This window comes from Hipposideros armiger, unplaced genomic scaffold (assembly GCF_001890085.2).
Source record: "Hipposideros armiger isolate ML-2016 unplaced genomic scaffold, ASM189008v1 scaffold_75, whole genome shotgun sequence".
Classification (NCBI taxonomy): domain Eukaryota; kingdom Metazoa; phylum Chordata; class Mammalia; order Chiroptera; family Hipposideridae; genus Hipposideros; species Hipposideros armiger.
In genome coordinates this window covers 2,341,610-2,356,245 of record NW_017731425.1, presented here as the reverse complement: position 1 = coordinate 2,356,245, position 14,636 = coordinate 2,341,610, and the positions used below count along the sequence as shown (strand labels likewise).

Below are 14,636 nucleotides of genomic sequence, written 5' to 3'. Positions count from 1 at the left end.
AAATTAAACTGATAAATTATTTGACATAATCCACCATGTGTAAAACTGAATTGAAAGGCTTTTACTGAACTATTGGAGAGTGTGAGAAGTTAGTCAATTTCAAAGAACAAAACAAATAATAAAAGGGAAGCAATTATTAACCCCAGGACAAACACAATATTATGTATAAGGGAAGTATAAGTATGACACCAGTAACAATATTTACATAATAACAAAAGCAATGAATGTGTACTACACTCAAAAGTAAGATAAATATGTATATGGGAAATATGGGGAAAGAGAAAGTGGAGTGTATAATTGGTCAAAAACACTTATTTCTGATACCAGTCTGGAGAAAATGCTTAAAATTGATAAATCAAAGGAAAGACCAAGCAACTATCACAGAATGGAGGAGACTAAGGAGACATAATGACTCAATACAATCCTGGACTGGAACCCAAAACACTAGTGGAGAAACTAGTGAACACCAAATAAAGTCTGTAATTCAATTAATAATGTAGTAACATTAGTCTCTTAGTTTTGACAAATGTACCATGATCGTGTAAGATGTTAACATTAGAGGGAGCTGAGTGAGGGTATTTAGGAACTCTCTGTAGTACTATCTTTGCAACTTTTCAGTAAGTTAAAAATTATTTCAAGTGTTTTTTCTTTTAAATTGATATATCAGATTACATATGATTAAAAACATGGAGGTAAATATTTGAACCTGAGACCTAGAGTTGAAGGTAAGATAGGGGTTGGGGAGAGGAAGCAAAGGCCACTGTGCATTATTATAAACAGATTGTAACCAGTCAAAACAAACAGGGACTAAAACATCACTTAGTCCAATCTCCTCAGTATAAAGATGAGGAAACTAAGGCCAGAGAGGCAGGAGCCTAAGGCCAAACAGCCAATTGGCAGCAGAGCTATACTTTCCAAATTGTTCTATAGAGAAAATATGGATTAAGTGGATATTAATTTTTTTAAGAATCTGATTTTTTAAAAATTGCCTTCAATGACCCTTACTTAGAAAACCTACATCTACTCAGTTTCGAAACCAGAGGGAAGCCATGATAGGTGTTAGACCTATAAGCCCTCCTAGGAATCACTGGCTCAGTCAATGTCCTTGGAAAATGAGGGGACTTGCCTAGACTAGAACCTAGGTCATCAGCTTTGGCACCACCCTGGTCACCCCTTACTGAGCACTTCCCAAGGACTGGCCCTGGGCTACGCATTTTATATCCACAGTCTAACCACAGCCCAATGAAATATGTATTACCAAACTTGCATTTTCCAGTTGAGGAAACTGAGGCTCAAAGAAGTGGACCTTGCCCCAAGTCCCAGAGCCAGGAAGAGGTGAAGCCTGGATTTAAATTCAGGCCTGTCTGGCCACAGAGCCCAGGTTCTTCCTTAGTCTGCCATTCTGCCTCTTGTCCCCTCCTGGGACATAATACGTGGTCACCTCCAAACCAGATACTGATGGTATCTGGATGCCCAAAGCCCCAGCCCTCCTAGTTGACATCATTTTTACGGGGCCCCCAAGTGGCACAGGCAGGGTAGAAGGATCTGGATCTTACCTGGATGTCCTTCTGCTTGTTTTTTTGTTTTTCTTTTTAAAGATTTTATTGGGGAATTGGGGGAGGGGAACAGCATTGGGGAATCTGGGAAGGGGAACAGACAAGTTGCTGTCCTTTTGTTCTTCAGTCTAGTTGTGGAGGACGTTGCTTCACTGGCCCATGTTGGTATTATCACTGTGCTCTTCCCAGGTGAGGCAGTCGCTCGCCAGCCATTGGACGGCCGCTCACAGCGGCTCACACAGCAGCTCACGAAAGCGAACACCCGCTGCCAGCCAGCCCCACTGCAGCCTACACGGTCACTGACGACTCAACGTCAGCCCAGCTCCAGGTCGAGCTGTTGTTCACCATCTTAGCTGTAGAGGGCGCAGCATCACTGGCCCTCATGTGGGATCCGAACTGGGGCCCTGCTGCTCAGAGCTGGCGTCCCAAGCCAACTCCTAACCAACACGCTACTCAGCCGGCCCCTGCCCTTCCGCTTTTGCCCAAAATGGACATGCTCCCGGTGCTGTAGGTATTAGTTGGCCAGAAAACAACCAGGACTGACTTTAACCATCTGACAAATAAAATCATCCACCCTCTGGAAGGATAACAAACCTTAGGAAAAAACCAATACAGTCAATTTGCTAAGTAATTGCTTGTCAGATGTCAGAGGCCTGGGGGACACAGACGTGGAAAGGAGCTGACTGCTTTGGGATGTGCCCTTCCTGCTGGTAGCTGTTGGCTCAGCAGATACAGCTGGGTTGATGAAAAGCATTCATTTTCCCCCAGGGGATTGTTTCAGAGAGGATAGGTTAGGTTCTGCCTGTAACAATAAACATCTCAATGGCTTAACACTCAAGAGGCCCCTTCTCCAGGCTGAAGCCTAGAAGGAAGGGATAAGAATCGCTCCCCTTTGCTGAGCAGTGCTGGCTAGGTACAGGGCTCGATGCTGAGTGTTGATCCTAATCCCACAACCACCATGTGAAGGCTGTATTATCCCAGTAGTAGATGAGGGCCCCTGAGGCTTAGGGTGAGTCAAGCAATGTGCTCAGGGTCACACAGCTGCACAGGGATGGAACAAGGACCCAGGAAGGTCAGTCTGACACTAAGCTGTAACTGCTGACCACCACAATACCCTTGATGTACATGGATTGCTGAAATGAATAAATGGTCCAGCAAGAAGCTATGTGAAACCTGAAGCTACTCTTGTGAAGAGGAAAGCCATGATGGCAGACAGAGCTCTGGGCTCGCACGCTGGGTGCGCAGCTTGAGAACCATGTCAGCAAGGACAAGTCATCTAACCCTTTGAGCCTCAGTTTACTCATCTGTGAAAAGGGAACGTGTACCCTTGGTGGCGTGTTGTAATTAAATAGGACAGTGAATGTAAAATCGGGATTAGCACAGGGCCTGACTCAAAATAGATGCCTAACACCTGTTCTCATCAGAGAGGCTGCTGAGCACCATGGAAAAGGCAGAGTTTAGGCTACAGAGATAGGGAGAAAATCCCTTTGGAAGTCTGGCAGCTCTGCTCCTCCCTATGAAAAAGGTTTTTAGCTTTGTTTCCCCGGAGTGATCAGCAGAAACACCTTTAAAATAAAAAGGGTCTTTTGGATTAATTTGTAGAGAAAACGCTAAGAAAGGGCAAGCTGGGAAGAAAATAGAAACTAGAAGAAATAAAAAACATGGACGGCAGCTTTAAAAAGGTAAGGAATGTGGGCTGACTACCAGATGCAGGGGAGACGACATTAAGGGTCTGTAGACTGGGATGTGTCCCAGAGAAGGTCATGCCAGTTCTGGCAGAGAAGGAAGCAAGCCAGGCCCCTGTCCGCGTCTGCCTACGCTAGGCACGAGTGGCTCAGTTAAGTAACTCTAAGGGGCTGGGTTGTCCTGGGCTTCTCACTAGAAAACCCTGTCCTGAAGGCCAAAGGATTCTGTTGTTTAGCCTTTTCCTTTGAAGAAGAAAAATCTCTTTTGGAGGGTGACAGGCTCTGACATCCTGCCTAGGAAGCAGAGCCTCCTCCCAACCCCCCCCCCCCCCCCAAGCTGTTTGCAACCTTGTCCTGGCTACTGGAGACAAGCTTTTGTGCTGAGTCAGTTTGGCCGCCTTCCAGCCAAGAACAGAGTAGAGACTGCAATGCAGGGGCCATTAAAGGAACTATTTTTAGGCCACATTTCAATCTTATTCAGCACAGGCGGTGAGACGCAAGGCCTGGAGGTGGCCAGACCAAGGGGATGCTGGCAGAGACAAAGTCCCAGGCAAGTAGGTCAGGGGAAGACAAGGAGACTTTACTCTGTGGTGAGAAAGAAGCACCCAGAGGTTCACACTGCTGCCCAATGTGCAGAAGAAAGAAGAGGGGGACTTGCTTACAGAGAAGAATCAGGCCCTCCCGCATTATTTGAGGAATCACCAAGGAAAATGAGGCAAGGGAAGAAAGTATAGCTACTTCCAAAAAGAGACTAGGGCAATGGGCACCTGGGGAGCTCGTTAAAAATACACTTCGTTGGCCCATCTTAGGTCAACTGAGTCCGAATATTAGAGTGGGGTGCATGGGGATCTGCACCGCTAGTTGGCTCCCTGAATGGGTGACTCGCACACTGAAGTTCAAGGACCTCCGGGCTGGAGAGAATCTACCTCTGGAATTCAAAGGAACTGATGTCGGATCAGGGGAAAGAGGGGCACAGGTAGTGGCTGTCATTTAAGAGCCACTGGAGGTGCCTTCTCCCCGCACTGGGCGCAGGCTTTCATCTGTAAAATGAAGGGCCTGGCAGGGCCAGGAGACTCCTAGTTCCTCCTCAGAAAACCCGTCATTGGGTGCTCAGTGATAGCTGAGAGGACAGAAGGAAACAGCTTTTATACCAGAGGCCCATGTTATCCGAGGATAATCAGTAAAAGTCCACTTAGAGTGAACACACACACATTGGGGACCAAACTTCAAAGTATGTTGTGGCAGGAAAAAAACCGTTTGATTGGGACTATCACGAAAAAAAAAAAATTACATATATTGAAAGTTGCTAAAAGAGTAAATCTTAAGAGTTCTTAACACAAAAATGTACCAATGTGAGATGATAATGTACTGACTAACCTTATTGTGGTAATCACTGTGCTATATATAGTATATCAAATAATCATGTTGTACACCTAAAACTTACAGAATGTTATGTGTCAATTATATCTCAATAAAGCTGAAACTTATTTCATCTTGTAGCTATCAAATGTAGATTATATTTGCAACTGTGTAATCATTCTTAAATATTTTTACATCTTTATTATCTTATTTCTTAAAATGAATAAAGAATGAATTGAGGACTGACTTCGGGAGAATACAATTTTTCTGACAAAACTGTCCAAGAACACTATGCCATCCTTCCGTTGCCTGACTTTTGCAGGATTCCAAAAGAGGTAATTCTGCAATTATTTTAGAGGGTGTTACCTATACTCCCTGAACTTTTCTTAATCCTTTGAGAGGTAAGACATTATTTTTGGAGGCACTTATCCTGTCATCACCATGAAGATTCTCAGATGTCACCTGGTCTCCCTCTGCCAGAGCCTCACTGGGTGGAAGCTCTATATGATTCTCCAAAATCACTCCCAGTGCCTTCACAAAATCCTGCAAGATTTGCAATTATTTGTGATGTATTTGTCTTATATTTGTATGGCACGGTCAGACGTTCATGACACCCAGTGATCAGAGAATGTGGCCATCAGAGACACTGACGGAACTAGTGGAAAGAGGGAGAGGAGGAGAAAGAAGACTTTTTTGCTTTTGTGCTATGCTGACTTTGGCTTGCCCTGCCGCCTCCTAACAGCAGGGATTTATGATAATAATAGCAAGATGATGAGGATCTCCCAAAGCAGAAACAAGTAAGGTGAGTGTGGGTAAGAGGGCGGCATGTGTCTATAGAATCAGAATCATTTGCGCTCTGCTTTTCTTGGCCACCTAGAGAAAGCCTCTTCACAAATGCTCTTTCATTCTGTGCTGTGGCTTCCACTTACCCTTCCAGACTGCAACGCCGCCCCCTTCCTCCCAAAGGAGCCACAAGACAAAGGCCACTGGTCAGGTGACACTTTAATAGGCTAGAAATAAAAAACCTATCTTTGGAGACTATTGAGAGCCACATGTGAACCAAGGGAGAAAGCAGAGGCGTATCACTTAGTACCCAGGGGGAAATGGGAGGTCAGCGATGGCTGAAGAATCCTTGAGGATGGTTATATTTAAACGGCTTCATCCTGCAGGGACCCCTAGAGAAACAGGAGAAGGGAGATCAGTTAATACCATGCCCTTTGGGTGACAGAATAAATTACAGTTATCCACACAATACTATATAGCTGTTAGAGGAAAAGAGGAACGTGTGAGAAAAGCCGACTGCAAAATAACACATAAGGTGTGATACCATTTTTGTAAAAATGCCTTTATACACTTGTAAATGCATGAACACAGACCTGGAAGGGCCCTCGCTGACAATGGGGACAGGGCTTGGGAACCCTCACTTTTTACTGTTTTTACACAACTGTTCATAGTTGTTTGTATGTTTAACAACAAACATGTTTTATTTCTATAATTACAAAAAAAAAAAATTTTAAATCCTCCTGTGCAGGGAGATTTCTATGCAGGTAGGAGTCTGGAGTCAGGGAGTGAAAAGAATCTGTGATTAAGTGCCTGTGTCTTAGATGCTATTACAACTGTTTCATAGATTTGACAGATGAAGAAACAGGCTCAGGGAGGTAAAAGTATCTGCCCAACATTATACGGTGAGAAAGTAGCAGAGCACAAATTCAAAACAAGGTCTAACATTGAAGACTGTTGGCCATATACAGGCTGACAATCATGGCCAGTCTTGATCGACCCCATGAAGCTGAGGTGCTTCAGCTGTCATCCTGAAATCTCAAGCAAAACTTCACATGGGTCCTCTTTCACACAATTCCACAGTAACTGAGGTCCAGCTAAAGGGCCTCTTTCGTTCATCTGCCTGTGACTGACATTCGGTGATAACCACCAGGTGACACCCCGGATCTTGGTCTGGGTAAGGGAGGGTGGCTGGGTAGGTGTGTGTATGTAGGGCTGTAGAGATGAGGGGAGCAAAAAGGGTTTTATTTCAACATTAGGGCAACCACTTACTTAAGTGAGGGCTTATTCTGCCTGCACTGTGCTTAGCACTTCACATGCTCTATCTGATTTAATTTCACGCAGCCAACAACACCTGAGGTGGATGTTCTTTTACTGAAGAGGAATTTGAAGCTCCGAGGGGCTAAGTATAGACCCTAATTACACAGGTAGGAGCAGCAATGTGAACCTATGTCTTTCTGGCCCCAAAGCCTTTGTTCGTAACCATGATGTCATATATCTCCCAGAAGGGCACAGTCATCCAGGCAAGTCTAAGCACATGGCTGATGGAGAACCTACAGCCTAAAGGCACCCACTGGCATAAGCAGACTTCAGGTCTTCTGCTGCCCAGGCCAGCACTCAGCAGCCCAGCCCCTGGGCCTGATCCCAGTGGGTCAGCTGGACGCCAGGTCAAGAACTTCAAATTACACATCTCACCAGTCATGGAGTTAACCGGATCTAAGCAGCCAAAGGAACACCTTCCCAGAAAGCCCTGACAGAGGGGCGTAGCCTGGCGACATACAAAACACTTCAGGAAATGGGTCCTTCAAGAACCATTAGATAACAGAAGATAAACCCTGGCCATGTCAGAGCTCCCACCCTGGAAATGTGCTACAGCAGACTGGGAGGGTGGGAAGAGCTGAGATCTCACACAGACCCACTAAGGAGAGCAAGTCCTAGAAGGCACCAACACCTAGCTGCCAGCTCTGCCTCCTAGCAGCCACTCGGGGGCGGAGCTGGTCTTATCAGAGAGCACCATGAACCAGGCCAGGTGGAGGTGCCAGACAGAGGAGGGAGGATGCTGGGACAGCTTCCAGGGGCTGGGACTGGCTGTCTGAGAAGGCGAGGGGCAGGTAAGGCACCTCTTAAGCTGACAGGGAACAGGAGGATGTACTGATTAGAAACAGATCATAGCCCTTCCCCCTTCCCAGACACCATTCCTCTCCAAACCCTTGCCCAGATCGGAAGGGATGCCTGAGCAGTGTGAACTCTGGAGTTTTAGAACTGACTCCTTAAGAACATGAGTTAGGGGATGAAAGGGAAAGAGAGGACCAAAGTGAAAAGAAAAGTAGCTTGAAGTGCTGTGAATGCAGACATGCTAAATACCAAGCTCTCAGGACTTGTTGGCATTTTCTGAGCCCCTGTCCATACTAGGAACCATTCTGGAAGCTATACGTGAATTATCTCTAATTCATCATAAGCTAGAAGGTAATACTTCCACTTCAGTCTTTAGGAAATAGGCTCAGAGCTGAGCTGAAGTGATTCTTCAAGGTCACACAGCAAAGTAGAGATATGCACTTGTGCTTGTCTTAATTCAGAGCTGGTTCCTTCTGCAATGTCTGACTGCCTAAAGCTGCGGTTCTCATAGATGTGTGAGCACCCTATGAAGAGTATAGCAGACTCTGGGGACTGGTGGGAATACATATAGTTTAAAAAGCTTATTTGGACAGTAAAAAGCAAAACCTATGGTTTTTCACAGAAAGTACAGAAAACAAAATTCGGCCAAATCTCCTTGGTTCATGGTCCAGTGTTGCTCACTCACTGGGTGGCCCACGTTTGGGGGGTGTTTGTGAAGAACAGCTGAACCAGGCTGGTAGGAAGTAGGCTGCAGGGAAAGTTTCAGAAAGGAGAAAGCAAGCTCTCCCCAGGAAATCTGGCAGCAGGGTTTTAATTTTTCTGTGAACAGAGCTAAGTACACCTGGGAACATGTATGTCCTGTATACCAGGCTCTTATCTCTGCCCCAAGTCCCTGTGAGAGGCAGGGCTGGAGGTCCCAAGCGCACCCACCCCTCTCCTCACCTGAAGAGCCGCAGACACATCTTCTCCTGGGGAAATTCCTTGGGCCCTTCCACGCTGTCATCATGGCTCTCGGTCTCCAGGTAGACGTCCAGCAGCACACACAGGCGCTGCAGCTGGTTGGTCAAGAGCTGATGGCTGGGCCGGGGGCCGCACAGCTCCTTGTAGCACACGTTGACCTCGCTCTCCATGGCCTACAGGTGGGAAAGCCAGAAACTCAGCACGACCTTCCGACTGCTGGGTCTGATGACTCCACAAGAACTGGGCCTCTGCAGCTCGGCCACACCACGTCAAGCCTGGCTGGACTGTCCTGAACCTCCCTCTCCACAAGATGACGGGGACTTCCTGAATCTGACCCATAACTTTCCCTGCCTTGCACACCCACAGCCAAGATCGAGATGTGTAGAGAAGGAATCTCAAGATAAGATCCAAGTCAGAAGGCGTTAGGGTTAAATATGTGCTCCATGGCCATAGAGCCGCTACAGAATCAACAGGCTTAACAAAAATTACAGCTGCAAAGATCTCACACATCATCTCATTCTTGCACTTCTATGCATCTGAGTTAATTCCCATTTCCACAGAAGACCAAGACAACGCCTTTCAAGGTAGGTATGTATATTTTCCCTATTTTATAAATGGGGTGAAGCCCATGGACCCCAAGCTAAGTAAGTGGCTGAGATAGGTCTAGGCTCTTTCCTCTTCTACACCATGCAGCCTCCAGGATTCTACAGACCCTGGCAGGACCCTCTGTTCTGGGAATTACACCAGTGTCCAAGCCCTCAGTTGCGACAGATTCTGCCACTGTCCACCTCCCCACAGGGGCTCTCCCTGCTCCTCTTGTCACTCCCAGCAGGGCCTTACCCGAATATTGTCATCATTGCTGTTGGTCTTTTCCCCTTTCCAGTTTAGACAGAGCTGGAAAATGGGTGGGATGGAGGAGTAGCCGGGGTTCACCACCACGGCAGCCTGGAGTTTGGCTGGGAAAGGAGGGAAAAAGGGGGAAAATCAGTTCTGAGACCCAGCCTGACAGCCACGCACTCTCCCCATCGGACCCCAGAGGCTAGAGAGCTGTGATGTCTCATATTCACCCAAGTGCTACAAAGCCCATTCTGGTATTAAAGTGATTTCTAGACTCTCCGACGTGAGATTGCCAGGTTACAGACCATGAGGTCCTGTGACTCTGGTCCCTCTTAGAGATGTGTGGATTCCCCAGGGTCTGGTCCACATTGGGTTTGCCCAAGAGTTCTATTTGCTCCTTTGACAGACATTTGTTTTAACTGGCATTTCTTTATTTGCCGGCAAGTTAAGGATTTTCCCATGTGAAGGCTTACTGTCTGTTTTTTCTTTCCAACAATATTGTGTATTAGCCATTATGTTACATCAAATATATTTTCTCTATTCTATTCCTTTTATTTTTAAGTATCTTGTTATGTGAAACTTAATAGCCAACATTTATTGAGTAGTTACTATATTTCCGAGCACTGTGCTAAGACCTTTATGAACATTTTATTTCATCCTGACAATGATTTCATGAGATGGGTCCCATTATTATCATCTCTATTTTACATATTAAGAAACTGAGGCACTGATCAAACAGTAACAAAGCAGCAGCGCTGAGTTTAACCAGAACTGCCTGATGTCAAAGCTGTGTTCATAATCATTAAATGAAATATTTGTATTTGTTAACATATTCAATTTTTCTCTGGTGGCCGTTTTTACCTTTTCAGTAGGATGGCATTTATCTTCTCCGCCAATGGGCTAAGTGTACCCTTCTTTTTTTCACTATTTATGGGGGAGAAAAAGAACTCTCTGATCCACCAGCGATTCAGATAACAGCAGACAAGAGAGTACAGGTTAAGACAATTCTTCCCCGACAGTCACAACACTTATTATAAAGTGATTCCTTTCTTTACTGTTGTGCTGCTTCTATCATAACAGTCTGCATATATTTCTGGATTTATCTCTGCTCACCAATTTTTTGCTTTTAATCGATGCTATGTAAAGTTTTCAAACTGATCTACTGTAAAATGACTTAAAGATTATATATATGTGATTTGGAATTGGTGCCCATATATTTAAATTTCCCTCTTAATTTTTCAAATTCTAGTGTGTCTAATGAAAATTTTAATTATCACATTCATTCTATGTGTGAATCTAGAATACATATTATCTTCCTAAGCTTTCATCTCCTCAACCAGGAAGCAGAAGTGATGTCTTCCAATGGCTTCCCTTGGGACTTTATAAATTTCTTGGACTGCATATTTTGTGCCCTTTCAAAACAATACTCTATGGTGTTTAGGGATGAGGTGAAAGCATTTTTTAAAAGGGGAGAAGATGGGAAGCAAAATGCACAAATTCCAAATAGTAGTCACCTACCACAAGGGAGAGAATGAAATGGGATTGCAGGCCTCAATTATACCTGAAATATTTAATTTCCTCAGAATATATATATATATATATATATATATATATATATATATATATATATATATATATATATATATATATATTTATATATTTATTGTTAGTTTCAGGTGTACCGAACAATGCAATAGTTACCCTTTTCACCCTCACAAAGTAACAACCCCCCTCCCCCCTCCTCAGAATATTTTTAAAAACACACAAAGAAAAAGAGAAGGGAAGAAATTGGGAGCAGAGAAACTCTAACACCAAAGAGTGCAACCTTTCCTTACATTTCTGCACTATCGCAAAACTACGGACAATTCCCTCGGCTCTGTGGCCACAAGCCCCGGGGATCAGACCCTATGGTGAGTGCTACCAGGTCTGCTGAGGTTGGGGCCAGACAACAGCATTACAGCAAACATCTGGGTGGCTGCAGCAGGGAGCCCTGGTGAATCAGATGCTAGGACAGCTCTGAAGAATCACAGCTTTTGATGCCTCCAAAATGAGTGCAGAAACTGCAGACAGGGAAGGTTGTGCCACCCTGCACTTCCCAACCTAAGAGGGACATGTCAGCCCGTCCGTGAAGTGGTGGAAGAACAGGTGTCTGATTCTAGAGTGGAAAAGCCAAGGGCTAAGAGCTCAGGCTCAGAGGTCACACTGGGTTTGTGACTGAGTCTTAATTTCCTCACCTAGAAAATGGGAATATTACCACCCCAGGACCATCATGAGGATTAAATGAGATATAGCACATATGTGACTGTATTGCAGAACGAGTCCTTGCTAAACAGTGGCTATCACAATCATTACTATTTGCTAAGTCCCCAAGCAGGATTCCAGGATCTTTCACTCCCTTTGGGCAACTCCCAGGAATGTTTTATTCTTAGTAGCTCCCCTTGTCTAGAACCACTGTGATCAGCAGAGCAATTACCTGTGCCCCTTTCCACGAGTGCCATGTAGTAGAGATTGGTGTCCCCAGCCAGTCCTGACTCCACAATGTCTTTGGTGAAATGCAGCTCCTAGAAGTCACCAGAGACAAGGAGAAGTGAATGGCTAGCTCCTCTAGTCAAACCTCCTACCCTTTTGATGGAGGGGCAGAAGCTGAAAGATGAGGTGGGCCTGTAGTCCCCAGCACAGCAATGATGACCTGTCACCCCTCTACCTACCGTGTAATCCTCATGGGCAATCGTCACCCACTTCACCAGGCGAGAGACAACCTTTGCAGGGAAGAGGTACTGGCAATCACTGGTAACTGGTACAATGCCATGTTCTAAAAGATAGCCAGACAGGTGGTGTCACAGGTAGAAATCAGGTGCCATAGCTAGTTAACTAGCATCCTCTGGAGGGCTCAGATGACTCTGCCAGCTGTCCAGGTACACCTGGCACTCAGTAGGTGCCCAGGTCGACATGTGCCAGGAATGTAGGCACACCAACCTGACCTTCACCCAGTGCTATGTGCTTGTGGCCAAACCCAGCACCAGCACTCACGGTGCTTTATCCTTAATGCAAATGATGGTCAGGAAATCAGAAACCCCCAGCAGCTAGAACCTGTAAAAGTGCCTCTGCAGCAGTGACCGTTAATTAGATCAAATAGCCGAGAGGGCTGTTTTCATAGCTGACCTTGACGGAGGAAATGGCTGAAGCGTTCTATGTCAGTCCCTCTAAGGGAGAAGAGCTGGAGAACTGCTCCAGGGTATATTCTTGCTGGCGCTTCAATAAGCAAATATGCCAACACAGTAAATGCTGTCCGGGATGACAATCATCCAACCTTAAGACAAAACTAATTCAGCAATGCTGATGGGGAGCAAGGCCCGATGGACAAGCAATGCTGCCCTGGAGAGATCAAGGTCCACGTGGAGCACAAGAACTGAACTAGAGGGACAGGGTCTCCAGATGGGTCTTAGAAACCCAATGCTGTCCCTGACAGTGACTCTTAGATCAGAAATAACTTAACCGTTACTACTCCGAAAGTGCCTCGTACATAGTAAGCCTTTGACGAGTATTTACTGAATGCATAAATGAAAATAAGCCCTCATAGGGCCACCATCTTGGTCATTGGCTCATGAGAGTCACCTGGGAGCTCATGAAAAACAGAGGGGCTCAGCCTCACCCTGGAGGGTGTTAGCTTAGGTCTCAGGGCAGGAATGAGGGGTGGATCCCTGGACAGCTGTATTCAAATAAGCTGAAGGTAAGCTTCCCGAAGCATGAATTGGGCTTCGACTGAATATCTGTAGAATGCACACTAAAGTCTGACCTGCACTAACTTAAGATGAGCTGCTCCTGACCAATCCACTAACTTGTGCCACCCAGAAAGCTTTGGCCTCCTTTGTGAACTGAGACAGCCCTGATGGGAGCTCAGATCTCTGCTTGGATGGGCCTACAGCTCTCCCCAGTGGCCCTGCCAACACCTCTGCTCAGCAAGAGCCATGAATCCAGCCTTCTTTGATTTGTTGTCAGGATTGAAGACATCTGAGTGAAGGGCTAAGTCATTTTTGTCCCTGTGTTATCCGAATGGCTCTCAAGTCACAGCCCTAACACCAGCTTACCCAGGGATGCAAACTGTTTGTGGAGGGCCAGGCGGGACTGCACCCTGGTCTTCAGCAGTTTCATGGTGGTCTCCATGTGGCTGGCGCTCAGTGAGTGGTCAGCAGTCACCATGTGCTGTGGATGACAGCAAGTGTCACACCTGGGTGCTCCTTGTCCCTTCCTCCAGGCACTGCCTCTCTCCTAGGACCTGCCTGCTTAGGGCAGCCGAGATCACCATGCCCTGAGGTGAGGACCTTACGGGAATGACAGGGTTTGCTTGCTATGACAGGCCAGACACCGAGTCCCAGGAGGAACAATACAAGCTGCTGGGTTCTCAAGAGGCTGTGGTCAACTCGAGAAATGGAAAGCTTCTATTAAGATGCCAGATCCCCTGGGGTTCTGCCTAAACTTCAATTTTGGCCTCTTTGTACACAAGACTGAGGGGTGGCAGAGCCTGAAGTTGTGCTGCACCCAGAGCAAGGACCCAAATCACTTTGATCTAGAGGATTATTAGACTCAGGGAGAAGGCAAAAGGTACCTCAACACTTTAGGCCTTGGACATTTTAGTGTCCTGAGTGGAAGGAGGACAGATTCTAGTCCTGAGGGAAAGCATTCTGCTATTTTAAGGCTCTCAAAGGCCGTCGGGGGCCAGTCAAGTGGCGCGGTGGTTAAGAGCTGGCTTGGGACGCCAGAAGGCCCTGGTTCGGATCCCACATATAAGGGCCAGTGACACTGCCCTCTATAGCTAAGATGCTGAACAACAGCTCAACCTGGAGCTGGGCTGCTGTGAGTCGCCGGCCACGGAGTAGGCTGCAGCCCCTGCTGCAGTGGGTTGCCATGGGCTACCGTGTGTAGCCAGCAGCCAGCGTGAGCGGCCGTCCAGAAGCCGGCGACTGATCTGCCTCGCCCGGGAAGAGCGCAATGATGGTGCCAACTTGGGCCAGTGAAGCAACGTCCTTCACAACTAGACTAAAGAACAAAAAGGGCAGCAACTTGTCTGTTCCCCTTCCCCCAATTCCCCAGAGCTGTTCCCATCCCCCAATTCCCCAATAAAAATCTTAAAAAAAAAAAAGGCCGTCGGAAGCCTTTCTGGGGTCTATATGGGGGGAGAGGAAGTAGAGCTCCAAGGAGGCTACATCAGTGTACGCACCTGGGGCTGCTCTTTTGGGAAGTGGAGGCCACCCAGCTTCTGTACCCACAAATAGGGGTGACCCAGCTCAAGTACATAGTCTCTCAAAGTCAGGATGCTGCAGAAAAGAACACAGAATAAAATGAT

General features: G+C 46.4%; 1 protein-coding gene and 1 long non-coding RNA gene across 4 annotated transcripts in view; one reads left to right on the top strand and one right to left on the bottom strand.

Moving 5' to 3' along the window:
- Positions 1–1,962: 1,962 nt before the first annotated feature.
- Positions 1,963–8,415, top strand: LOC109383081 (uncharacterized). Its single transcript, XR_002124068.1, has 3 exons — positions 1,963–3,238; positions 4,830–5,402; positions 6,725–8,415. It is a non-coding gene; the product is annotated as an uncharacterized LOC109383081 (long non-coding RNA).
- THOC5 (THO complex subunit 5) overlaps positions 5,585–14,636 on the bottom strand; it is a 30,040-nt gene continuing 20,988 nt past the window's right edge. For all 3 annotated transcript variants that reach the window (XM_019643178.1, XM_019643180.1, XM_019643179.1), the window contains 7 exons: positions 14,511–14,607; positions 13,381–13,495; positions 12,001–12,104; positions 11,766–11,853; positions 9,296–9,411; positions 8,438–8,628; positions 5,585–5,775 (listed from right to left, as the gene is read on the bottom strand). In XM_019643178.1, the coding sequence (XP_019498723.1) occupies positions 5,712–5,775; positions 8,438–8,628; positions 9,296–9,411; positions 11,766–11,853; positions 12,001–12,104; positions 13,381–13,495; positions 14,511–14,607 (775 nt within the window). In that variant the 3' untranslated portion in view covers positions 5,585–5,711. The remainder of the gene's footprint in view (positions 5,776–8,437; positions 8,629–9,295; positions 9,412–11,765; positions 11,854–12,000; positions 12,105–13,380; positions 13,496–14,510; positions 14,608–14,636) is intronic.